Here is a 25,842-nt window from a genome sequence, read left to right as displayed (position 1 = left end):
TAACTTTGAGCTCTGTCTTGTCACTACTATATGTAGAGTTTTACTTCCTCATAAAGCAGTGGGGAAGATGTGGAATGGAGCATGTGCAATCAATTATTCACTCAACACTTTTTGTAGAGAAAACCAGATCTAAATCTAGAGCAAGAGTTTTCATTACAGACCCTTTTTAAAATTGATTGGAATTGATCTCTAAGCAGACCATTTAACTCAGCTGACAGCAGACTTGATTTTCTTAACTACCTCTCATGAATTATAAGGAATAATTTGGGGATCCTCCAGATTCACTGGCTATATATTGATAAGCATTCCTCTTGCAAGTGCCTCCAAAAAGCATGATCAGGATCAGCCCAATTGTCTGGGAATAGATCAAAACACAAAAAAAAGAAGCTGCTGAACAAGTAAACATGGTCAGTAAGAAGCAAAAGAAATAGGACTGTCAGACCATTAAAAATGCAGATGTATAAAATGGAGCAAGTAGCAAAAAAAAGATAGGAACACTTGTGATGGGATAATGCACAGTCCTTTCAAGAAGGAAAAGAATGCAGGACACAGTGAAGCTAGAGGACGCCACAGGTATGCCAAGTGGATGTTTTCCAGCAGTAATTGCATTTTTCTGATAGTCACCTATTGACACTTGTACTTAATCCTTGCTTTTGCATTATGCCCTGGACTCCACCGTGTCCAAAGGTTTTGCTACTTTTGCTTTTTCAAGGCTGACAATGAGAGAAGCTTTAATCTTAAATTAGCTTTAGATGTGTCTTGCTTTTGATATCTGAAAATAAGAAACTCTTAAGACTGAAAAGTCAAACTGCTTCACTGGAAAAACCTGATATTGTCTCCTAGTACACACCAAACATTAGGGGTGCACACACCAAACATTAGGGGTGCACACACTGACATTGAGCATGTGTCTGAGAAGCAACCAGCTATACTGTGGGGGTGACTGATGAAATTTGTTTCTTTAGCCCTGAAACTCTCTGTATGTTGGATGACCTGGATTTGTGGGTGCCTGTTACTTTGCTCAAGCACCCATTTCCATTTGACACTTAAAAGAAAGTATCTCCCCGAAGGATAGTCTCAGGCCAGGTAATCTTCTTTGTCAGATCTTGTAGCCTCACTTGAGGATCTCCCTTGTTTCTGGCTCCTCTGGTGATGCTTGTCCTGCTATTCCCCTGCCAGTAGCTGTGGGGCTGCCGGCACCGAGTGGTTCCAGAGGCAGCAATACCTGCAGCAGCTTCAGGGAGAGCAGCAGCTGCAGCAAAGACTTCACTGGTGTGACAACAGCACTAACTGCTTCAAACTATGCTTTAGAGAACACTTCTGGTTTAGATCCTTTTCTGTGGTTATTTGTTATGAAAGTGAGGCATACATTTATATCCATCCATTACTTATAATAGGAACAATTCAAGCAGCAGTATGTTTTTTCCATTTTTTGTCGTGACTATGAGATGGTTGTGGTTATTTTTAAATTGGTTTGTTACTTCAATTAATATAAGTAAATATGTTAAATTCAATGAACAGTATGCAGCTAGGAAATAATGTGGCTTATAAAGAATGAGCTGACCCTTATAACATATGGAATTGCTTTTATTCAGTTCTTCACTGACCACGGCTTTTATAATGAGAGAATGGAAGTGTGCAAGTCATTATTGGATTTACACATTAAAGAGATGTTAACAAAATGAAAACAGATTTTCAGACAGAGATCACTTTCTGTATGGACCACCTTGTCCTTGCTTGAAACATTTTTCCTAAGGAGATTATTCTCTTCATGCATGAAACTGAAGATTGAATTTTTTTCTTGTAACATTAACAGGAAAGACTAGTGTGTGCACATGTGCATATACTCCTAAATTGTGAAGTGTGCCACTTCACAAAATCTGCAATCATGCCTTGGAGCCCTTAGACTTTGCCTAGATGGATGCCCAAGATGTGTGAGCCACATTCATATTTAAGCAGATCAGTGTTAACACTCCCACATGTTAACATGTTCAGGCCTAGACAGAAGTAAGGTCTTGCTCAGATATGAGTAATATCTTACCTTTATTGCTAAAATGGATACTTCAACTCTTCTGACTACACATGACACAATACCTATTTATCTCTCATGTCTATGTTCCCAGATACATATGTAGAGTTAATCTCTGATTAGTAATGCTGATACCCCAAAACTTAATGTTTCCTAAGAAAATATGGAGAGCCTTTCTACACTATACCTCTTGGACCAAGAAAGAATTTTATTGTTATCTCACTTACACTTTCAGTAAAGTACAAAAAGAAAAGTTCACAGTAAAATCTAGTTTTGCTGCTCCTCCCAGGAAAATGGCATGGCAATAGTAATAGCAGCAAATTTAACCAATTCAAACCTATTCAGGAGACACTTCTTTCTATCAGGTGCCAATTTCTCTGATTCTCACCTACTTAGTTATATGGTCCTTTACAAAAAAAAATAAAATTATCATCTGCAATTCCTTTCCAGTTATTTCACTCTTTGTCATTTGCATCATCTATGATTATCAGAATACATGTGAGGACAATTTCTGAAAATTACTTAAGCTGAATTTCTATTCCAGGAGGAAGGTCTGGAAGAATAATTCATTCCAGGAGAGAGAAAGGCATGATCTTTTTAAGAAATTGCATTTACCATAGGACAGCTGACACAAAATAGTTACAACTAAGAGCAAAATGTGGTATGTCTTAAAACAGATATGGCAATATCAGCAGAACTGCTAAGTTTTTGTAGTCATAGCTTTCATGACTGTATAATTATAAGCCATTTTGAATTGACTGGCATGAAAAGGGAATCTTTCAGGGTAGGTGGGTAAATAAGCAAGAAGTGATAGCAATATTCATGGCAAAGGTTGCACCTCTCATTGGATGTGCTGACTCAGGTGAGGCTGCTAGCACTGCACAGGAGGTGATTTCATCTGTAGATAGGGATCAAGAAATCCATTCCATGGTGCATCTTGTCCACACATGATCAGCAGCTGTCTGAACAGAGATGATCAACACCTTGGGAAGTCATTGTTCTCACATGCTTCCCTTTGAGAATCCTGGATAAACTTTGATTTTTTCAAACTGCAGTTTGTGTTCTCCCACTATTTCCTAAGGAATCCGATACACAGTTAAACAGTCATGACAAACAAACCTATAGAGAGAAAGTAAAATAAAAATGGTAAATTTAGATGAAACATAGATAAAAGGTAAAATTTTTAAAAAAGGTAAAATAAAAAGGTAAAGTATATATGCCACCTATAATACTATATGCTAACAAATAGCAGCATATATACTCAAAATAATACTTGTCTATTAAATTATCTGTTTTAAATGTTCCAAGTGTTCTTCCTCCAAATCTCACTGCAGTCAAGAGAACATATGACTTTAATGAGCAGGACTGAAAAAATGTGAGTGTGACAAGGTCCTGAGCTGGCTTTGAAAAAGTCTGCCTAGGAATTCTTTTTCAAAAGAAGACCAAAACTATTTTAAACACAGAAGAAGATAGGGTTTTAACAAAAGAAGGAGTTTTGTTTTTTAGACAACAAGAAGAGAAGTAAAAAGATTTTTAGCATGTCTTTACATCCAAGCTAACCAACAACTTTCTGAGTCATTGGCTAAGCCCTGGCTTATGCCCCCTGGTCCTAGGAGGTTCCTCAAACCCTCTCTGAGAGGCAAGTCAGAGTCTCTCAAACACTAACTGCTCTGGGCCCCTGCATTCGCACAAAGGAGCAACCCTTGTGCTTCTGTGCCACAGGGTTCACCTTCCTTAGTATTTTTCAATAACACAAATTTATAAGAGTCAAATAAAATGAACACCATGACTCAAAAATAGAAGTGGAATTAGGAATCACTCAAGCACCTTCTAATATTTTGGTTTTTAATCTAAAAACCTTGTGCGCTGAAGAGAAGGGGCAGGGAAAACATGAAGAAGAAGGATGAAAGAAGAGAGTTTGAAATGGAAAAATAATGACTGTGTCCTTTTAATTCTGATGCCTCTGAAAAAAAGTTACAAATAAATATTTGATGTATGTTGTTCATGTTGGTCATACAAATCATACAGGGATCATTTTTTTTCCATTTAAAGGCCAGTATTTTGTGCTATAATGCCTGCCATCTGCCAGTTTCTTAATAGATACTTGTTAAAGAGGACCAGGTCTCTTGTGGTCTATTTCTCCACGGAATAGGACATCTTAACTGCACTGGGGTTTTCAAATATTTTGCTTTTTTGATAAAACAAAACAAAAAATCTCAAAAATCAAACAACAACCCTGTCTCTTTTGCACTCATTACTACCTAAGAGCTCTTTTGGCTGTTGTTCTGCTAGAAAAATTAGTGAGAATAGAACAAGAATTGGCAATGAAAGAAAAACAATGAAAACCAGAAAAATCCACAGAAAAAAATATAAACTCTGCTAATTTTCTAAAATTATTTCACTTAACTTTCAAATTATAAGGATAAATAATAGTCTTAACTCCTATTTTAAAGATATTGCTGCTTTCAGTCAGAATTGAATGGGAATATATTATGATTTCCCCAAGCTATGCAAAAAGAGAGAAAGGAACCAAACCAGCCAAATGTCTATTTTATGGATGAGATGGGACAAACAGATGATGGGACAAACAGTGGAGACCAGTGGATCATGTACAGCAAGGATTGTGAAGAGTAAGATTACTGTCTGTGCAACTGAAGAGAATTGTACATTACATTGATTTGCATGCAAAAGGTGCCCATATTCCTGCAGGTTTTAGCAGTGGATTTTTTTTCTCCATTTTTTTCTTTAGCACACTCTGTTTTTCTTACTCTTATCTAAGTCTTGCATCTGGAATGGCTGTTTTGCTGTCTTGGCAGGTCACTATAAATTCAAGGGCCAACAGGAAAAGAGCATGGCTGCAAACATGATATTTTGGACATTACAAATCAAGAACCCCGATTTCACTGCCGTTGTAACTTGGAGTTGGCCCCCTGGAGCAAAGAACATTGTTTTGTTTTGTTCTCCTTTTGGTAGTTATTTGTCTGTGTTCACTTCACAGGAGTCTCTTTCTCTAAAATTACTTAATTCTAACCAGAGACTGTAACAAACAACAGAACATCAAAGGTGACTAAAGGAGGAAGATCAAACAGCAATTAGTCGTCTGGGGAGCAATTAGAGGACATTCAAAGTGCCCTTAGGGAGAGAGCAGGATTGAGCTGGCCCACCCTAGTTGAACAGTCATATTGGTTTTGATCAGCCTGGAAAGCGTGGATGAATAAAGGGAGGTCTGTTGATAGCCTCAACCTCAGACAGCCCAGCTGAACACACCTTCTTGCCTCTTGGTGTACCTTGGTATTTCACCCGAAAATTTGAGAAACTACATCTTTCTGGTATATCATTTTTATACACAAACATCTATATGGAAAAAAAATGCATATTCTTCTGAGTGTCTTGTTAAGTATTGCATTACTTCTGATTTTTCAGAGATCTTTGTTAAACTATTACTCCAATTAAACTATGGTAAATTGATTTTGCTCCAGAACAATTGCTGCATTTCACTGGAAGCTAAGGTCATGATGAATAGAGCAGATCATTCCTGTCCAGATTGTGTCAAGTTGAAGTTGCTCATGACTCACCCTTTAAGCTTGAGAGGCATCTTGCCCAAGCTGGTCACCCAGGCTCAGCTATTGTTAACAGTGAGGTGTCATTGCCAAAGGGCAAGCCAGGTGATGGAAAAAACTGATGATGCCTGGAGGGAAGGTCTGAAGACCTCTTGGCCAGCCTCCTGCTGAGATAAGGGCTATTAACAGCAATCTTTCATAGTAGTCATAGCTTTGTCTAATAAAATCTGAGAATCTCTCAGAAAGACAGTTCCCAGCATTTCCATGTAACCTGTGCCAATGCCACACTGCCATCCCAGTAAAAAATATTTTTACACAGTATCTAACCTAAATTTCTCAAATCACGATTCACAACCATTACACCTGTATCACTGCTATTATATCATCTGCCACTGCAAAAAAATGACTTTGTTTTATCAATGTTTGTACTTTCTCCTCCAAGTGTCACAGGTTGCTGTTGGATCACAACCAAACTTCCAGATTAAATAAGCCCAGATCCCTCAGTCTATGCTCACGGGTCATGTACTCAAGCCCATTGGGCATCTTGGTGTTCCTCTTTCTAGCTTTTTGTCATCCCCTTTGATCTGGTGAGGCAGAACAGGATGTGTCCTTCCAGGTAGGATCTCACGTGCACCAGCTGTAGCAGAAAGTGTCTTCCCTGTGTTTCTCCTGATGATGCTCATTCATTTAAAATTGAGAACAGAAGACATCTACACTGCTCTGGAGAGCTGAACACCATTTGTTCACCACTGCCTCCAGGACCCTTCCAAGGATTTGGCCCCTCCTTCCAGCCAGGAACAGGCAGCCAGCCCAGGGCATCAAGCACCTCCCTGAGGACTGGGATGAGCCAAGGCTGGGTCAGGATTCTGACCTGTGATCTGGGGCTGGGGTCAGGGCCATAGGGGGAACCAGTGTGCAGCACAGCCCAGGGCCGAGGGGATGGGCTGAAGCCAGGCTGGAAATGGCTGTATGTTTAAAAGCAGCTCTGCTTGCCCTTACAGGGGCTCTGTCCTTCCCCACAGCAGCTCTGCTCTTCCCAGATTGTTCCAGCACCCCAAGAGCCAGGGTCCTGGGCTCAAGGTGTCCAGAATCAACCCAGTACCCAGCTGGGAAGTGGGCACAGTCCTACAGTCTTCAGAGGGGGCATTTGGTTTTATTTATGATTGTAAAACATGTGGCTGGTGGCTCTGATACTCTGAGGCCTCCAGGCACAGCTGCAGAACAAATCACAGCCTAGGATCTCTTCTGGGTAAGGTATTTCCTCAGTGTAGTCAAGGGACTAAACTAATAATGCCCAATTTCCCGCTATGCTGATATTAAGGAAAATTACTCTGTGGGAAACCAGGAGCTCATTGGTTCAAGTACACTTTCCTTTGGGAAAGTCTCTTTAGGGGAGTTTTCTTATTTTTCTTTATCATCACAGGCAAACTCTTCTATTTCATGTTGGCTGGTCATGTTTCTCTGCATTTGAAGTGGATTGCCAAAGCAGGGCTTAATATGATTTTTTTTTAAATTCAGTATTTTTCTTAGCATATAATTTTAAAAGCCAGAAGGATAAAAACAGCTTATCCTCCTGTGCTATCTACTTTTAAAGCCTGGCTTCACTAGCCAGTGCAAGTTGGTAAGTGTTTTATCACTACTGTGTTACCTGTGAGAGTTGTGTGGAGTCAAACCAAATGAATTAGGTCTAATAGATCCTTATTGCACTGTGGGTAAAAAACAAAGCCTATGGTTTATATTCCTAAATATCGGCTAAAGGGTAAGCAAGGTCCATTTCCTGTATGTAACAAACTGTTCCTTTGAAAGGGAGGACACATTAAAATGCACTGGCTGAAAGAACAGAAATATGTGGCACATATAAGTTATACTGGCTGATTTAAGATGCAGTAAGAATCTTTCCTTGAACATATTCACTAGCACCAGGTAGTCTGGTTGAAGTGCACATTCAAAGATTACTTGGAAGAAAGCTTTTCCTCCTTTTTTTGTCAGTCACAGGAATTTATTATTGCAAAGAAACTAAGAATACTTGTTCAGCTGTCTGCAAGTCACCAGGCAAATAAAGTTGCCCATCACATTCCACAGCTAGGCGCACTCTTGTTCAAACTTGGAGGGAACATCTTTTATCATGGAACCAGTGAAAGAATAATTTCCTTCTGAAATTCGTATTATATTCAGGAAAGAAGAATGGCAGCTTTTAAAGATTTCGATATCCCAGCTGAGGGGCAGAAGGATTTGTGAGTATGTGGAGACAATGTCCTCAGCCTTCTTTGCTGTGCTAGCAGATGTCATAAACCCTCAAATGCCCGCGGTCAGAGAAGTTACATTGCCTCTGCCAGATCTGGCTATGGAGATGCATGAGGTGTTTCAAGAACGATGTATCTGAGTATAGCCCAAGCTTTCCTGGAGAGTTGAAAAATGTTTATTAACAAGCATTAATGAATTTAATAATTGCATTTAGCACAGTTGCTGACATGCTACTCCAGCTACTTCATGACATTCACTTTGCATATATATTAGAAATTAAAGATAAGATTATATGCTTTCAAAACCAGTTTGAGTTTTGTTTATGCCTTCAAAAAATTAATCATCACATGTGTTTAATCTTTAGATCCCTGTGCTGGTATATTATCATGAAAACACTTTAAATATAAGTTTCTATGGTGCTTCATTAGCGATTTTATCAATCTGGTTTTCTTAAATGTTACTGTTATTATTGACCAAAAGATTCTAATTAATAAACTAGGTCATGATTCAGTGTCTGCTAAAAACAATGCAAAGCATTTTCACTGTCAGATGTCTGAAGATATGTTGAAATGTATAGAAGGCCTGATTTTATATCCAAAGATAGAATGTTAACATGGAGATATAAACTAAATTGAAAAGAATTCGATTATATATTTCTTATACCTGATTTTTAAAAAAACAGAAGATAAAAGTATTAACTATTTGATCTTTTAGAAAGTTTTTTTAAGCACCTCAGCAAAGCAAAATCTATGAAGCTAAATTACTGGCATGGAACAAAACCAGCAAGTGGCAGTATTTGACAAAAATTGTGAGATGGATAGGAAAGTTTTAAAAGCAAATGGAGATTTACACTATATCTAAATATAAGGTAATAACTTCTGCAAGCATTCAGAAAGAAACATATCTCATTTCCAGCTTTTTTTTCCCTTCTTTTTGTTAGGTCAACTCTTCAACTAGAGAAATTGAAAACAGAAGACAAATTTCCCATGGATATTTATATGCAGGGTCAACAAAAATGACCCTGCACATTTTATAAAAATTCTTCTATAAAACCAGCTAAGAATAGAAACATATATCAAAACCATTGGGAAGTTTTATTTATCAGAAACCTTCCCTGCCACCAATTTAGAATACATGCAATGAATATTAAAATCTCACAGTTATAGAACTGTTTAGGAAAATACCTTTAATATCACTGAGTCCAAACATAAACATGACACCTCATTGTTCTGGATTCCACAGGGCATGAAAAAAGTCTAATTTAAACGATTTATGAGGCCTCAATAACATATTAATCAACACCCTGGAAGTTGCATGTAACAAAGTAAATGGTAAGAATGCTACAGCACATGTTGCATCTAAATTGCCTAAGGACAGTGAGAATATCTATGCACTTTTATTCTCACTATCAGAATTACATGTGTAATAGCACAGATACTTCTGAGGCATAGCACAATAGTCTATCATGATCCCAAATTCTAAAAACTTTTCAGAACAATTTTAATTTCCTATAGAAAACATAATTTTAACTATGTACTCTTTTCTGAAAAATGAATCATCATAAAGCACCAAAATTCAACGAAGTAAACTCTCATATTTTCCTAAATGCTATGAATATCCCAATCCGGTGCTATCTCTGTATTACTGTGTTTAATTATCTAACCTCAGATGTTCTGCTGCTTTCAGTACAGGCGCTGCAGGATGACAGATTTACAGCTGCCAAGATGCTCTAATGTGAGTGTCATTTCTGCAACAAAAACTTACTTGTGCCAACATTTGCACTTCGTAGGTCAAAGTGCCTGAGGGTTTCTTGGACCAGGAATCAAGTTTAATTTTCAGATTAAGACATGCTTATATCCCAACACTGATTACAAATGCAGAGGAGGTGATACACATAGCAGCTTCTTGCTATATTGACACTGAGGTGATGAACTTTTTAACCAGCTTATTCTGTAAATTCTCTTCTACTTCAGACTGATATTCCGCTGATGTGGATGTATGAGTCTCTGAGCAACTTAGTATATTAAAATAAAAGACTAAGCCCAGCAGTGCAACAGTGTTTAGAAATGCATCCAATTTAGAAGTCTACCTAACTGGTGAGAGTCTTCTAGCAGTCTCTGACCAGCCTAAAAACTCAGTAATCATCCTGATGGCATGTCAGTAAGCCTCCGTTATCTCCAGACACAGACTGAGCCCATAGGCTCCCAGTTAACCCCTGGGGTGGTGAAGGATCTTTTAAAGTGTTCAGTACACAACCCCTGAACACAAACCCTACTTCTATACTTCCATCAGCTAACTACTTTTTAAAGGTATAAGCAATTGTGTTGCCTTAGAGAAGGGGACATAGTGACTCATGAAAAACACAGTCAAAGATAATGAATCATCTCAGTGTATTTTAATTCTGGGCCCATTAGTGATTTCCAGCATCACAGCAGACTTCCAGGCTTTGATTTTCTTGGTGAGGTATTCGACTTGATGTTAAAAAAGAAAAAAAAAAAAGAAGAAAAAAAAAAAAGAAGAAAAAAAAAAGTCCAAAAGTCATTCCCAGACTCATGGGCTAAACACACAGGTTTTCATAGTAAGATTCAGAATAACAAAATCACAGAATGGGTGGGGCTGGAAGGCACCACAATGAGTGATCTGGTCCAACCTCCAAGCTCAGGCAGGGTCATTCTAGAGCGCACAAAACAGGATTGCATCCAGACTGTTATCTCCAGTGAAGGAGATTCTGCAACCTATCTGAGCAATCTGTTCCATGATTTGCTGTTAAATTTCAGGCAACAATGGCCTCTACATTGCTTCTGGAAGAAAAAGAGATTCAGGCAATGCTGCAGAAGTGCCATGGCTTATTTTTGGAGTGGAACTGGGGATGTTGGCATCCATCATTTATAAGAGAATGTGTTGTTAGACATAGCAGTTTAGTTGTGATCACTGTAATTGTCATCATAGGAATGATGTGTCGATGCTCACCTGGGATAGACAAAGTGTTGGAGATAAGATATTGATCTGCTTAGGATTGACACATCACATAGGAATGACAAAGTATTTAGGGAAATGTTAGAAATCTCAAAGGCAACCTAGGTTTTTTTTGTTTTCAGGCAAGATTTGTTTTGAGCAAATGTTATGAGATCATTTGAGCAGTGGCTGCAACCATTATTCTTCTACGTGACATTCTAGCGGGTCCTCTTTACACCTCCTTGCCTGTGTACCCACCTACCCAAAACCACCACCAGGAAGTCACCCAGGACAAATCCCACAGATTGTCCTAACTCAGCAGTCAAAGTTGCAGCACTCGCAGGGGACAGTCCAAGGGTTGTGTATGTGGGTTTTCAAAGCAGGGCAGAAATGGAAATTGGTTTGTTGGACTTGCGTCTTCCCATAAGGGTTTATCTTTCCCTGATCTGTTTGTCCTCATCTTTTCTCCTTGCTTTGTGTTCTCTTTTCCACCCCTTACCCCTTCTTTCTCCTGCTGCCCTCCCCTCGTTTTGCCCTCCTCTCCCAAGGTACAAGCTACCGACCCGCTCCGGGGGTGCCTCCAGGCTCAGCGTTCCGAGCACGGCGGGGCAGCAGCGGGGGCGGCGGGCGGACCCCGGCCCGGCCGGTGCCGGGCGCGGCTGTGCTGCCCCGCGGTGCGTGCGCAGGGCGGCGCGGAGCCCCGCGGGGCGGGCGCCCATCGCTCGGCCGGCCGGGCGGGGCGGGCCCACCGCCGTCCCCTCCTCCACCCGCGCGGGGCCGGGATCGCCCCGCCGCCGACCCGAGCGGCAGCCGCGGCCGGGAGCGGAGCGGGCGCGACGCGGATCCGCAGAAGCCCCTCTGCTCTTCCTCCTCTTCCTCGCCCTCCGCCGGCAGCATGGCCCGGCGCGAAGCGGCGGCCGCCCCCGGGCTGTGCCTGCTGCTGCTGCTGCTCCGCAGTGGGGGGCTCTTCCCCCCCGCGGCCGCGCAGCCGCCGCCGCAGCGCGGGAGCGTGTGGTGCCCCAGCCGCTGCCTCTGCTTCCGCACCACCGTGCGCTGCATGCATCTGATGCTGGAGAGCGTGCCCGCCGTGTCCCCCCAGACCACCATCCTGTGAGTACCCGGCGGGGGCTGCCGCGGGGCCCGGGGCAGGGAGGGGGGCGGAGGGAGGCAGGAAGGGAGGGCAGAGGAGAAGGCGGAGGAGGGGATGGATACCTGGGGTGAGAGGCACTGGGGTGGGGGGCGGCGGAGCCTCAGCTCTTTGTCTGCGCTCGGGGGAGGGGGCCAGACCCGCGGCGGTGGCTCTGTCCGAGGGGCCCGGGCGTCCCTGCGCTGCCCCGGGGCTGCGCTCACCGCCGGTCCCGCTGCGCGCTCGGCCCCGCGCTCCTGCCCGGCTCCGGCCGTGCCCGGCTTCGGCGCTCCTGCCCGGCTCCGGCCGTGCCCGGCTTCGGCGCTCCTGCCCGGCTCCGGCCGTGCCCTGCTCCGGCCGTGCCCGGCTCCGGCGCTCCTGCCCTGCTCTGGCCGTGCCCGGCTCGGGCCGTGCCCTGCTCCGGCCGTGCCCGGCTCCGGCGCTGCGTTGCGGGGTCGGGGTGCTGGATCGGTGCCCCCGGCTCTGCGGCGCTCCTAGACGTGGATGTTCTGGTTAGCTTGCGGACGTTGTGTCTCAGCTTAGCCGTCCCTAGAAGGATTTCAATACGTCCTTAGTATCCTGTTTAAAAGCTTATTCAGACGGCGGGGGGATCGACAGGGACATAGGTGGCACTTTCTGCTCAATTCTTAGACATGTTGGGGATGTACGAACAAACCGGGACGCAAACCCTGGGCTTGCTGAAAACTAACCCGGCTCAGATTCCTGCAGAGATTTGCGAACATTAGTTAATAACCAGGTTTTTTGTTCAGGCACAAATGTGTCAGTTGGCCGTTCCTCTAGTCTGTTTTGGGTGGGACTGAATTGGTATAAATTTCAGTATTGACAAGGATTGACATTTAGTTCACATTGATTTGACTGGAGCAGTTACCTTTCCAGGCATAGAAAGGCAAAGTTCCAAACGAACATCACACGCTATTTTGTTTCGTGGCGTACTAAGAGGAACGGATTTGTTCCACTGACCTGCTTATATGTTACTTGGGCTCAGAAAGCTCTTGGCACCAGCCCTGCCCTTTCCTTACACACACGCAGCCGTGGAAGCTAAGCAGAGCTTGGCCCTGGGAATTTTCTGCGGGGCCTCCTGTCATAAATTTGTCAGATATTTTCAAAAGGGGTCTATAAAGCCTTGCTGTGTTTCAGCTTCCAAGTATTATTTAATGTGAAGAGTACAGTCATTTAGCGTTAACTGAGTCCCTCTTTGGCAAGAAGAGCAGGCTTTTGGCAGAATGGGATTAGTCCTGCAGTACTTGTAAACCTTTTAGGGAACAGTACAGGAAGTGGGTGGTTAATGTTTCTTACATTTGAAACAAAGTACATTTACAGAACACCTTTTGCCTTGAGATTACAGGAAACAGTGTAAAGCTAGTTTTGTGAATCATCTAAATGTAAAAAAAAAAAAAAATATCTTAGAGTGTGAAGTCAAGTCTTAATGACTTGATTTCATCTTAAAAGTAGAAGGGTCTGCAACAGCAGAAAGTATTAGATTAAACCTCACCAGGGTGGAGCTCCCCTTACTGTGGGTATTTATAATCTTGCCGTGAGTCAGAGGAGAATGTGTGAACAATGCAAGCATTATACTCGTGTAACCCCACTGATATATCAAGTTGTCTAGTATCCCAAATCTGAATTGTCATTCTAGTATAATGCAAGCTACCATGCTATGGAAGTAATGCAAAAGAAGTTAAAAGTATGTTTTCAGCTTGACAAAGAATGGTCATTTTCAAAATACGCCTGCGGATGACCAACATTCTTCAAAACCTAGTGGTGACCTTACTTGTCATCTAGTAATGGGTGTTATCCTTTCTGGACAGCTGATTGGGGAACTATTAGAAATAAAATAGGCAGTATTACATCTGTGCATGCTCAGTGACTCCTGCTACATTTCTGCTGAATGGCTGTGAATGGAAAGGAGCTGGGTCAGAAGATAGTCGGGCAGTATGGGTCTTTGGGACAAAGAGCGATGGTACAATTTATTTAGTGATCTGTAATTTGAAGGTATCAATCATATATAAATATCTTACCTGTTTTATATGAATTGCCTACTTTTAGCTATAGGATGTACTTTCAGAATACCTATTACATGTCTGAGGTATGTCATGTCACTGAATTACCACTTGTTTTTTCATTTACCTGTGATGTTGAACTGTAGTTCTACACTGCAGTGTGACACTGCACAGAGGTAGCCCATCACCCACAGAGGGCTTTCTACGCTCAAGAACAGTTTCTTTTTTCAGCATGAAAATAAGCCGTTATTTAATCTCTTAATCTTTAATGCCTTTCAAGTGGTGCCTGTATATTAAATATATTTTCTTTAGTAGTGGTGTTGATAGTTAGATAATTAAAAATAATAAATTAATTAAAATCAATCACCTTCCCCTTTAAAACAAAAATTTAGGAAATCCTGCAAGATTTTCTGTGTATTGCTGATGGGTTAAGTTCATTTTTACCGGCATTGATAAATTCCCCATTCTCATCTGTTTTATTTCTTACTTACAACATAGATTGACTGTGCAAAGTAATTTTGTAAAAAAATATTGCCCTAAGTTTTTCTTAGTTTGTAAGTATTTTGCTGAGTACTGTTTCTGAAAGATACCCTATTTTGGAAGCTGATTTGACTTTGCTGTATTTCATAAATGGTTTGTTACATGGATTAAAACAGCATGAGGCCCAGAGCAATGGTGCAACCAAGTGTTTTCCCCCACATATCAAAAATATCTGCTCCTAATCTCAGGCTCTCTTTTGAAAACTGTTCATAACATTGCTAGTTGCTGACCTTGCCAGTGCTGCTTCTGGCTGTACATTTTCTCACTCTCCCTTGCTTCTCCCACTTTCTGGCATTTCCCCTTCCCTGCTGCAGGCTGTGATCCATGGTTTAGATTGCTTCTGCAGGGTGGATTCCGCCAGCTTTGAAAGAGCTCATAGAGCCTTGCATAAGCATGTGGTTTCACCCCAAATGAGATTGTTACCTGGGCTCTTTTTTGGACTAGGGCCAACATCACAGTCCTGTTGACTTCTCTTAAAAATGGAGACTCATGTCAAAATGGTTTGAAAAGAACTACTTAATGCCATAAATACATTCATGGAAATTTCATTTCATCTCTGATTAAATATAGAGTGCTTATATGCACAGAAATTGCTGAAACCTATTTCTATTAAACCATTTAAACAGTTGAGGAACGTAAAATTTTGGGTATCTCCTTGTGCCTCCTCTTCCCATAATTGTGTCCTGTCTTACACTTTTTAGGGGATTTCTGTGTTCTAGAGGAATTTCTTGTATGTGTTGGTGATAATTCTGGCAGGAGATCTTTGAATATTGATTCAATATGTTACTATTTGTATCTAAACACAATCCAAATCCAAACCTGTCTACAGGACTAGCTACATATACTCAGACCAATACTGAAATTTGTTCACAGTTTTTCTTGGCAACATCTCATTGTTCTCTTATTTCTTGCTAGCTGTTCAAACAAAATTGTATTCACTGCACTTAAGTCTAACAAATTGAACAAGAAAAGGTAAAACTAATGTTCTGTTAGTAGAAGAAAAGGTAAAAATTGACAAAAATAGTCGTGAAAGAAAGTGGACTTGATTTGCACTGAGAATGTCATGCAAATTATTGAGGAGAAGATTTAATTTTGAAATAAGTAATTCTGTATTTGCTGTGTGATTGTTACTTTGGGTCACCTGCCTGTCTGCTCCACATAAAACACCTTTTCAACATACAAGTAATTTTAAGTGATAAACCTTAATAGGACTTCTTAAGTTGCAGCCATTCCAGCTGAATAGTTTTTGAAGGTAGGCTCTGGAATGAAATTGAAGGCAGCAGTCTGTGTTGCTTGTTACTGCTTTTGTTACATGATTCTGACATATTCTCGACATGGGATAGTTTAGGATGTGTACTTTTTTATTTACTCATTTATCAATGTGTTTTAACTTCTGTTTTGTACTGTGGATATCAAAGGGAAAGAGGGAAGTGTTAGTTGTTTAATTCTATGGTCACTTTCTAGACAGCTGAGTAAGAAGTACGGTAATTTCATGATTACAAGCCGCACTGACTATAAGCCCCATCTCCGGGTGTTGGCAACATTTCGTTCTTTGTCCATACACAAGCCGCACCCAATTATAAGCCGGTCTGTCGCTCACAGCAAGGACCTGTGTGCAACAAAGTTGCCAAATGGTAACAGAATCACGGGATGGCGGGGTTTACTGGCTCGGCTCAGGCCGTGAGGGCTCGAGGCTGCCGACGGGGCCAGGTGGCCCAGCTCGGCACTGCCGCTCGGCGGGGCCTCTCGGGGCTGACCACCGCCGCTGCTGGGCTCGCTCGCCCCAGCCCGGCGCTGCGCCACGGTGGCAGGGGGGCACAGAGCCTGTCGGTACCCGCGGCGGTGGTGGGAGGCGGGGATGGAGCCCGCTGGCACCCACAGCGGTGGCAGCAGGGGGGGACGGGAGCCCCCCGCCTTCCCCCTGGGCCGCGGGGCCAGCAGTAGGGAACCCCCCACCTCCCCTGGGCTGCGCTGCCTGAAGGAGAGAGCTCCCCCGCCTCCCTCCCCCCCGTGCTACCGGCATGGAGCCCAGCTCCACCCACCGCGAAACAGAGTAACCAATTTGTAGCAATCGTGTAAAGCCTCATTTTACTGGCAGGTGCTCGACCCGGCACCTCGGTTTGCATTTCCAGGGTTGGAAATGTCAGAAAATTATTCACATCTTAGCCGCTCCTGAGTGTAAGCCACATTTCCGGTGTGGGAGCAAAATTTTAGTCAAAACGATGTGACTTGTAATAGTGAAATTACTGTACTTAGATTTTTTTCATCTCTCGATAAGAACTTTTGGTGGAATCAAATGTACGTTCATAATGGCAATAAAAACCATTATTGAGGCTTCTCAAGAGTATCTGTCTTAATACAAATAAAAAACCCCACAACACTAAATTACTCAAATCACATGTCTATTTGGAGAATATGTGAATCACTAAAGAGGTAGGGGTGATGGAAATGTAATGACATTTCTCATTTCATTGTTGATTTGTGCTAATATTATACCTCTTAGCAGAGTCATTTAGGAAAACAAAATGGGTGATATGTATGGAAACTGTCAGTGCAGGAGTCTCTGGGCTATTCTAGCAGAAATCTTCTTGCATGCTGTTTGCATATCTGCTATTTGAAACGAAGTATTTGCAGCCAGCAAACAGCTATCACATTTTCATCTGAAAAATACAAGGTCCTTGTGTTTGATTAGATCTTTGAAACCTTTTTAGAAAAATTCCAGCAGATTAAACTTAAGACAATATAAAATGAACACACCTCATCACTGTGAAGGGTGAAAGATTGCAGTCTCAAATGTGAGTAAACTTGATCACTTCAAGGGTGAACATCAATTTGCATGTAGGAGTTAGCCAAGAGATAACACACCAGAAGATTTTATTCAAGATGCAGGGATTTGTACATACTTCATGTTAAGAAGAAGTAGTACAGATACTGAAGATTTATGTGAAGGGTTTGAAATGAACTTGATACTGGCACAGCTATTGCTGCTCCTGGCTGGGCAGCAAACTGCAGTAGCTGCCAGTGATAATTTCCTTGAATGACCCAGAACAGGGGATAGAGCACAAGATTATTTCAATAAAAATTGTCTCACGTCTTCCTTCACAGAAATTTTATGAACAACTAAAGAATTCAATTTGAGATTAAAACATCTACATTTAAGTCTCTATACACAGGAGTATATGTCTGTATTTGGTTTGTGAATTTCCCTTCTAACAAGTAGCAACTCAGCCAGTACTGTTCATGGTTCCTGGAGCAGAACTTGACTCACTCAAAAGGGGACACCTTTATTTGAAATAATAATTTCTAACCTCAGATTAGGTCCCTACTGGGGCTGTGCCATAGCTGCTTGCACTCAGCCTAGGACATCTAAATCAACAGTAGGCATCACTGGTCAGACACCTGAATTAATTAGCTACTGTTTGAGCAGTTTATTAATTTATTTGTGCCTTTCCAGCCTAAGTGTGTTGACTAGACTTCTGTTCTGAAAAGAGATTAAATGTCTGAATGTAGATGCTGATATTTATTTGTCTAAACCAAAGCTTAAACTATTTTTTCAGATGAGAATGTTTTCATACAATTTTCAACAGGGAGAAACTACTTGCAAAGAGCAGGCAAGGGAGTCAAAAGTGATTTTAAGAAATTAACTTTCGAAGTACATAAATTGTTGCTAAAAGGAAAGTATTTTCTCTCTATTAAGCCCCAACCTGAGTCCCAACAAATCAAGTGGATACTGCAGAAGATACCAATCTTCCCCAGCAAAGCAGCTGTGGAGGGTGTGTAGGATGTAAAGCCTGCTGAAGCCATGCCCAGGCAGTCTGTGCTGCTGATGGAATGAGCCAGGACCAAGGCATGAGTGTGTTAAGGAGACATTTGCAGAGCTTGCAGAATGTGTTTGGTCATTAGCAGGGGGCAGAAGGGCACAGCACTGATAGTGTTTGACATTTACTGGGAGACAAGAGGCAAAGCTGCTGAGAGCTGCAACAGAAAGCCCAAATGAGTCTTCTCTTCGAGTCACCGGGTTCACTGGTGGGAAGATATTTTTGTCATCTCAGCAGTATGCTAGCCCTCATCAAATTCTCTGCTGAAGAATGGGAAGACATCATATCCATCATTGTGACCAAGTAGCTTACTGTATACTTAACACTCTGTCATCAGAGGAATACATTGTCATATATTACAGTGACTAAATACAATTTATTGTCTTCATCTTCTTTTATTAGCATGCATTTTTGAGCAATAAATGCTTAACATTCAAATGTTAAAATGATAAATGTGTTTATTTACAGAAAGATAGCTTTGATAAGTAAAACCAAAGACCTGTTTGACCTGATATCTGTTTTTAGAGAGTAATGGAAAGCACAACTTGTGAACAAGTAGAGACTATAGAGCAACATATAGTTCTTTATACCTATAATAATTTGCAGATATGGATTTTTGGGGATCCATCAAGATCTACATATTTGATGTAGATCTTGGTGGATCTCTCCTCTACAAATTGTTTAATGTCTTTTTTTCAACTAATTTAGCTGTTAAGTTACATTATAACTTTCAGTGACAAGGAATATTACACAAACTATGTGGTGGAAATCGCTCTCTTCTGTTGGAAGACTGAAAGTTGTTAGCTTCACTTAGTGTTCCCCATTTTTTCTATTGAGAGAACAGTCAATATTTGGTCTCTCTCTGTCATTCCAATGCTAGCCATGGTTTTGTGATCTTTGATCCTAAGCTTCTCTAGTCCCTTCTTTGAAGTTGGAGTCTTCTCAGTGAAAGGTTGGTATTAATCTCTCATCATCTGGACTGTTGCTTCCCCACTCTGCTGTGTTTGAAGGTGAGGGAATTATAACTTTGTCCAGTATTTGTATGGACAAATCTGGTATGAGGTTTCATGGACTAATCAAAGGTAGCTTAAGATCTTGTCTATTAGTAGTAATGATCACTTCTAGGCCTGCCATTTTATTTGTGAGGTTTCATTTTTTCTGTATACATTATTTTGTATTAATACATGCATTAGGTCTACATTTTAATAGCCATTCATGGACTGTTGACAGGTGTTTTTGCTGTTCTTCCTAGGCAACCTTTGTGAAAATAGATGGATATCATAAGCAAAAGTTTGTTATTTCTGTGCTTCATCCATTCCATTTTGGAATAAACTGAACAATGAAGAACTCAGCATAGCTCTCTGTGAAACTCTACTGGTGACCTTTCCCAACTACAAAAATTCTCCATTTACTGCATGCATCTCTTCATGTGCTCATCTAGACTGTGGAATATTTGCTTTATAGCTGTTTTAAAAGATTGTCTTCTAATTCCCAAAGCTTTGGGAGTTTGGACTGTTTTCAGCACAAGATTTTTTGTTTGTTCTACTGAAATGTTTTAGAAAGCTATAAGGATTATACAGCTCAGTGGATTGCTTTGTGTGGTTGTCTGCATCCCCAGTTCAAAATCTCAAACATTTTTCTGACTTTTGGATTCTATTTAACAGAGAGCTTCAGTGTTTCTGTTGTTACTCAATTTTCCCAAACAACATAATTAAAAAATGATGAGTTAAATGAATTTTCAGCATTACTCTGGGGAAATTTAGGGGCATGAGGGACAGTGAATAAGAAATTTTTGTGTAAAAGAGACAAACATGGGATTACGTATTGGAAGGAGTAGGAAATGGATGCTTGGACATGAGTAAATATATTCTTTCTCTCCTAATTCCCAAAGGCAGCTGGTGGAAAAATAACTGGGAGATGCCTATCCTTACATCACCAGGAGGGTCTGGATCTGAAACACAGGGAGAGGAGTGTCTCACCTAAAACTGTGGTAAACACATGCCTAAGAGAAAAATATGATTAATAAATATTCTAACCTCCTCCACTTTCTGAGTTGCCCCTACTGGTTTCTCTCCCAGGTGAGGTCAGTGCTCATTAAGAGGTGACACATGGGATGTCATTATCCTGCAGAAAACTTTGTCATTTAGATGTTAAATAAAATGTTAGACTTGTCACATATGCTTATGTATTGCCTTGCAAGTAAGTTAAGTTTAAATTGAAAGGTTGAAAGTCTAACAGAAAAAAACCCCAAAAAATATAGCCAATAAAGAACAGAGCTTGGCATGAGGATAGAAGGAAACTGTGGAAAGAAACCAACATAATATAATAGAAGAAATCACTATTGCTATTATGTCATGAAAAACAGCAGACAGCTATTCAGGAAATAACAAAAGAAGAAAAGTAGTGCATTGTGTTTAAAATTGCGTATTATTTTATTTTTTTTAAATTACTAAATGGCCTTTACAGGAATATTTTACTGTGTGTAATGGGTAAAATGAAAATGCTAGATTAATGTTTTGAGTCTCCAATTCTATTTTGAACAACTGAAAAACCAATTAAATTTTAATCCATCTTGATTCATGTTTTAATATGGTATTTTTTCAATTATTTATTTTTGCATTCAAATTTCTCAGACTTTCAAAGCTTATTGTAGTTTGTCTACAGTATTTTGTGATCAAATATTTTGTACAGTCCAGATCTCATCTTGCAGAACTTACACATAGCTTTGTGTACATGAGTAATCCTGAGGCTTCTGATTTTTCCTGGACAAGCTGAGTCTCTTTCCAGCAAGCCAAAGTGTTTACATCCGTATAGGATAAGGCTTCACTTACAGGAAAGATCCATTTATAAAGGTGACATTTAAAATCTGTATCACACAATCTAAACATTTATATTTTCTTGTTGTTTTGGTGAAGTTTATGTATAAAAAGAAGTTAGTATTTTAAGTACTTATGTGTATGTGTGTGTATGCTTACAGATACACATGCTGTACATAATGCATGTATATATATAGATAGATAGATATAGGGAAACAACTGAGCTAAATTGTCTTTATAATTTTTTCCATTTGGATTAAATAAAAAAAAATAACCAAACCAAAACAAAAATAACTTTAAAGGCTTTCTTACTGCAAATGTGGGCAGGGTTTCAAGACAATCCATAGAGATGGTGCAATGAGAGCTGACTGAGCTGGAACGGAATGACTCAAATATTTCCTTTTCCTTCCTTTGCTTATCAGGCTGCCAAATTTGATTTCTTTTTAGTATGGAATTATTACTGCTGCTAATGAGAGTCAAGTGATTCTTTTAAACAGAAAATTAAATGTTTACTACAAATTACAAATAGTCTCAAAATCTTGAGAAAGATGCACGAAGGAGATATTAATGTGGTCTCTCATCTTCATGTCTTTTTGTTTAATCTATATTTACAAAGATACACAAAGATTGGGACATTGAAGAGTTTGTGCAGCGGCTGGCAGGATTTCTTGAAAGCATGTGATAGTTTGTAGAATAGGGATTGTGAAGTTTCATGCAATGTAGTGTTCTCTCTTAGTTGTTTTTTTTAAGTTCTACTAAGAAAAACAATGAGCAAATGTACTATTTAACTCCAAATTAGTTTTACTGCCTGTGACATTGCTCCCTTTTTTGTTGTCATCTGTTGTTCTAACTTTCAGATTTTTTATTCTCTTTCCAATAGCCACTCCCTGTATCTTTCGGAAACATTTTCTTTCAACATTCTTTCCCCTTAAATCACTCATTACAACATGCTCATTGCCTGGCTGGTCTGAAAAAGGAAAAATATTACTTGGTACACAGCGTTACCTTCACTAGTGACTGCTTTTGGTAAACAGGATGATGACTGCTAAATGTTAAGTTCTTTGCTCTGTGTTAGCCAGACTGGATTTAATAGCATTTTATTAGCCCTTTTGCTGCTGGTTTCCTTTGTTGCAGAAAAAATAAAGAATAATGAGTCCTTGCATGCTTGACTTATCTCTAGGCAGTGTGAGCATCGTGCTTGGGGCAGCATGAAATTCAGTGCAGATGAATTAGCGTCTTGTGGTGGCTTCTATTTAATGATAGATTATCATGATAATCAGATTAAATCAGTCACCAATATTAAAATCTTTAAATTATTGTCTTGTCATGTTTTAATACTGAGAGAACTTTTTCTCTCAATATTTCCAAAATATTTTGAAAAAAATGTGGGGCAGTGTGTGTTCTGGTACACAGATAACTCTAGTGGGCTATTCAAAACTCAGATACAAATAAATGCCACATTACATTGCTAAGATCAAGTAAAAAGCTAGAGCAGCAGTATGATGGTGTTACATATGTATATTAAAAAGTACATAGCCTATCAAAGCAGGATACCTTTTAAGGGGTATTTTGTACACTTTGGGACAATAGCTAATTTGGGTTCAAGAAAGAAGTTTTGGTTTGATGGCATTTTGATAAACTCTCCAAGAAATTTGAGAGGCAGAGGTATTTATTTATTGCAGACATAAACTGAAAGAGAAAATTCAGATCTTTGACTTTGGTAAGGTTCTCAGTCTCCAATAAAAAGGCCCCAGGTAATTGAATTAAAGTGCCAGTAAAAGGAGAGACTTATATCAGGCAAAGGGAACTGCAGAGCTCTAAGAGCAGTGAGAAAATTTGATTTTGTGAGTTGGTGGCTTGCTCTGGCCAGATTCAAGGCATTAAATTCCTGATTTAATTTTATTGCCCTGGGAAAAGCTTAAGCAAATGCAATAGCATCTATGTAGGGGGTAAAATCAATTAAAACGTTTCCTAGTTAGACTTTTATGTATAGCTAAAGCATGTCAATTTGTAGATTGGAGATGTAGTTGTTAAGAGTGTAAATAATGATCTGTAAATACCTTTCTTAGTATGGTAACATTTATAATTTATTTAAATCAATTTTTAAAACTCAGGATATTATATTTTTTTCTGAGTCCTCTATCAATAATTAAATAACTTGAAATTTTTAAAATGTTGATACATGTTGAAACATTTTTCTTGATTCAGTAACCAAGACTTTTGAGAACTTAGCCAGCAAATCCTCTAATCCTCCATTGTGATATGAGTATTTTCTTGGATGTTTTATACTATGTCGATTTTGTGTACTTTCTGGAGTAGATGTTTTCTTTTTGACATCCTCTGTTTACTTAAACATTTTAGATACATCTTGCATGGGAATAATTGGATATAAGATTTGGAAAGAGAAAAAAATATGTTAGAAGAGTCTGGGAATCATTAGAGATTTCCAACTGAACAATAAGCAAGGTTTAGTTAACAAAACCCAACAAAATAAACCAACCTTCAGTGTCAACCTTTATACTGGCCATATCTGTATTAAAGATATATATGTCCTTTGATAGGTGTAAGATAGACTTGTCTTTTGAAGAAATTTGTGGGATTGCCAAGCACCTCAGAGAGTACAGGGGAAATTTTCTGGTTTTGATGAAGTTGCAAGGTGAACAACACTCAGATATGAGAGGTAGGCAAGTGACTTTTGTAACTTCATGGCATATGTTTATAATCCCTTATTCATCAGAGAAAGTAATAAGAACTAGCTGTTGTTCTGTACTCACCATTTAACAATATCAAGTTGAATTCAAACTAGTTTTGTCTTTTCAAAACTATTGGTAAAATTTTGAATTCCCACTGTACATAGAACACAGTAATATCTGTGCTACTCAGATTCCTTAGATGAGGGTTTTTAATTATTTTCATTATTACAGTAATTTCACGAATACAAACCGCACTGTTTTGACCAAAATTTTGGTCTCATACCGTGAAAGCGGCTAATATTCAGGTGCGGCCAATGTGTGAATAATTTTCTGACATTTTCAACCCTGGGAGTGCAAACCAAGTCAGTGCAAACTGCAAAGTCGAGCTCCTGCCAGTAAAACCCTGCATTTACGCGGTTGTTACAAATTGATATGCTGTTGTGCGGCGGGTGGAGCTGCTCTGTGCAGGCAGCACAGGGGGTGGGGAAGGCGGGGCAGCTCCCTCCTGCTGGCCCCGCGGCTCGGAGGAGGCAGGGGCAGCTCTCTCCTGCTTGTCCCCGCGGCTCGGAGGAGGCAGGGGCAGCTCTCTCCTGCTTGTCCCCGCGGCTTGGAGGAGGCAGGGGCAGCTCTTTTCTGCCGGCCCCGCGGCTCGGGGGAGGCAGGGACAGCTCTTTTCTGCCGGCCCCGCGGCTCGGGGGAGGCAGGGACAGCTCTCTCCGCTTGGCCCCATGGCTCGGGGAAAGCAGGGGCAGCTCTCTCCGCTTGGCCCCGTGGCTCGGGGGGCTCCCGTCTCCGCGTGCCGCCGCCGCATGAGCAGGCAGGCTCCATCCCTGGCTCCCATGGCCGCCGCAGGTGCCGGCGGGCTCTGTGCCCCCCCTGCCGCCGTGGGGCTGCGCCAGGCCGGGGTGACCGAGCCCAGCGGCAGCGGCAGCCAGCCCCGAGCGGGCCCGCCGAGCGGCAGCACCGAGCTGCGCCACCCAGCCCTGTCGGCAGCCCCGAGCCCTCATGGCCCGAGCCGAGCCAGTAAACCCCGCCCTGCCGCGGTTCTGTTACTAATTGGCAACTTTGTTGCACGCGGGTCCTCGCTGCAAACACAGAGCGGCTTATACTCGGGTGCAGCTTATTTATGGACAAAAAACGAAATGTTTGCCAACACCCAGCCATGCGGCTTATACTCAGTGCGGCTTGTATTCGTGAATTTACTGTAATTTGCTTTTTTTATCCTTCTGAATATCCATAAGGAATATCCACAAGGAAGTTTCTTAATATTTCTAGAAAGTACCTGTCTCTCATGTCTGTGACAGAAATTGTATCCTGTTTGGTTGGCTGGTTCACTAAATAACTTTTATATACTTACTGGCTTTTGCAGGCTGACTTCTCTTTAAAAATATCCGTATTTCTCTGAAGGAATATATTAATTTTTCAGGAATCAATCTTCTGGATGGTGTAAACAAAATTTGTTTTTATAAGACAGTTATCATTCAAGTAGAATTAATTTATTTAATTTTTTAACTGTGAGTTTTGGAGATAGTTTGACATGATGATAGATGCATAAAGTAAATTGGTTTTAACCCAATCTGGACCCACATGTAAGAAATTTCTGATAGCATCAGGATTTGTAAATCTTGTTGAATGCCTTTGGGGATTTAAAATCTGGGGTGTGCTTTGTTTTGTTTTGTTTGTTTCTTGATTCGTGTCTCTTTCATTATGTAAATCTGTTGGTTTTATCTGCATAGTGATGAAGCTTCAGTGGGCAGGAAATCAAGTGTTCATTCAGTTCAGGCTTATCTTTAGCTCTATGGCTTGGACATGGGAAGGACTTGTCCCTCCAGAGCACGTGTTTAATCTCTCAGGGGAGACTTCAGCCACAGGATTGCTGCAGTTGTACAACATCTGATGCCTGAGGAAACTTTACCAGTAGAAATTTTTTTACTTAAGTGCTGAGTGCTGGGTTTGTGGCTTGCAGTCTTCAGCCTCTTCAGTTCTTGAAGTGTCTTAAGTATTTATGGAAATCCCAGCCATAATTGGTGTTTGCATGCC

General features: G+C 40.7%; 1 protein-coding gene and 1 long non-coding RNA gene across 2 annotated transcripts in view; one reads left to right on the top strand and one right to left on the bottom strand.

Moving 5' to 3' along the window:
• Window positions 1–1,566: 1,566 nt before the first annotated feature.
• LOC116993955 lies at window positions 1,567–12,079 on the bottom strand. Its single transcript, XR_004417394.1, has 2 exons — window positions 12,001–12,079; window positions 1,567–3,148 (listed from the first exon to the last, which is right to left on the bottom strand). It is a non-coding gene; the product is annotated as an uncharacterized LOC116993955 (long non-coding RNA).
• The window catches only part of PXDN (peroxidasin), an 86,771-nt gene continuing 72,523 nt past the window's right edge, over window positions 11,595–25,842 (top strand). The window contains exon 1 of the mRNA XM_033055244.1: window positions 11,595–11,898. Coding sequence (XP_032911135.1) covers window positions 11,684–11,898 — 215 coding nt within the window. The 5' untranslated portion in view covers window positions 11,595–11,683. The remainder of the gene's footprint in view (window positions 11,899–25,842) is intronic.

Source organism: Catharus ustulatus, chromosome 3, assembly GCF_009819885.2.
Source record: "Catharus ustulatus isolate bCatUst1 chromosome 3, bCatUst1.pri.v2, whole genome shotgun sequence".
Classification (NCBI taxonomy): domain Eukaryota; kingdom Metazoa; phylum Chordata; class Aves; order Passeriformes; family Turdidae; genus Catharus; species Catharus ustulatus.
The sequence above is the reverse complement of the archived record's forward strand: the minus strand, read 5'-3'. Positions and strand labels throughout refer to the sequence as shown.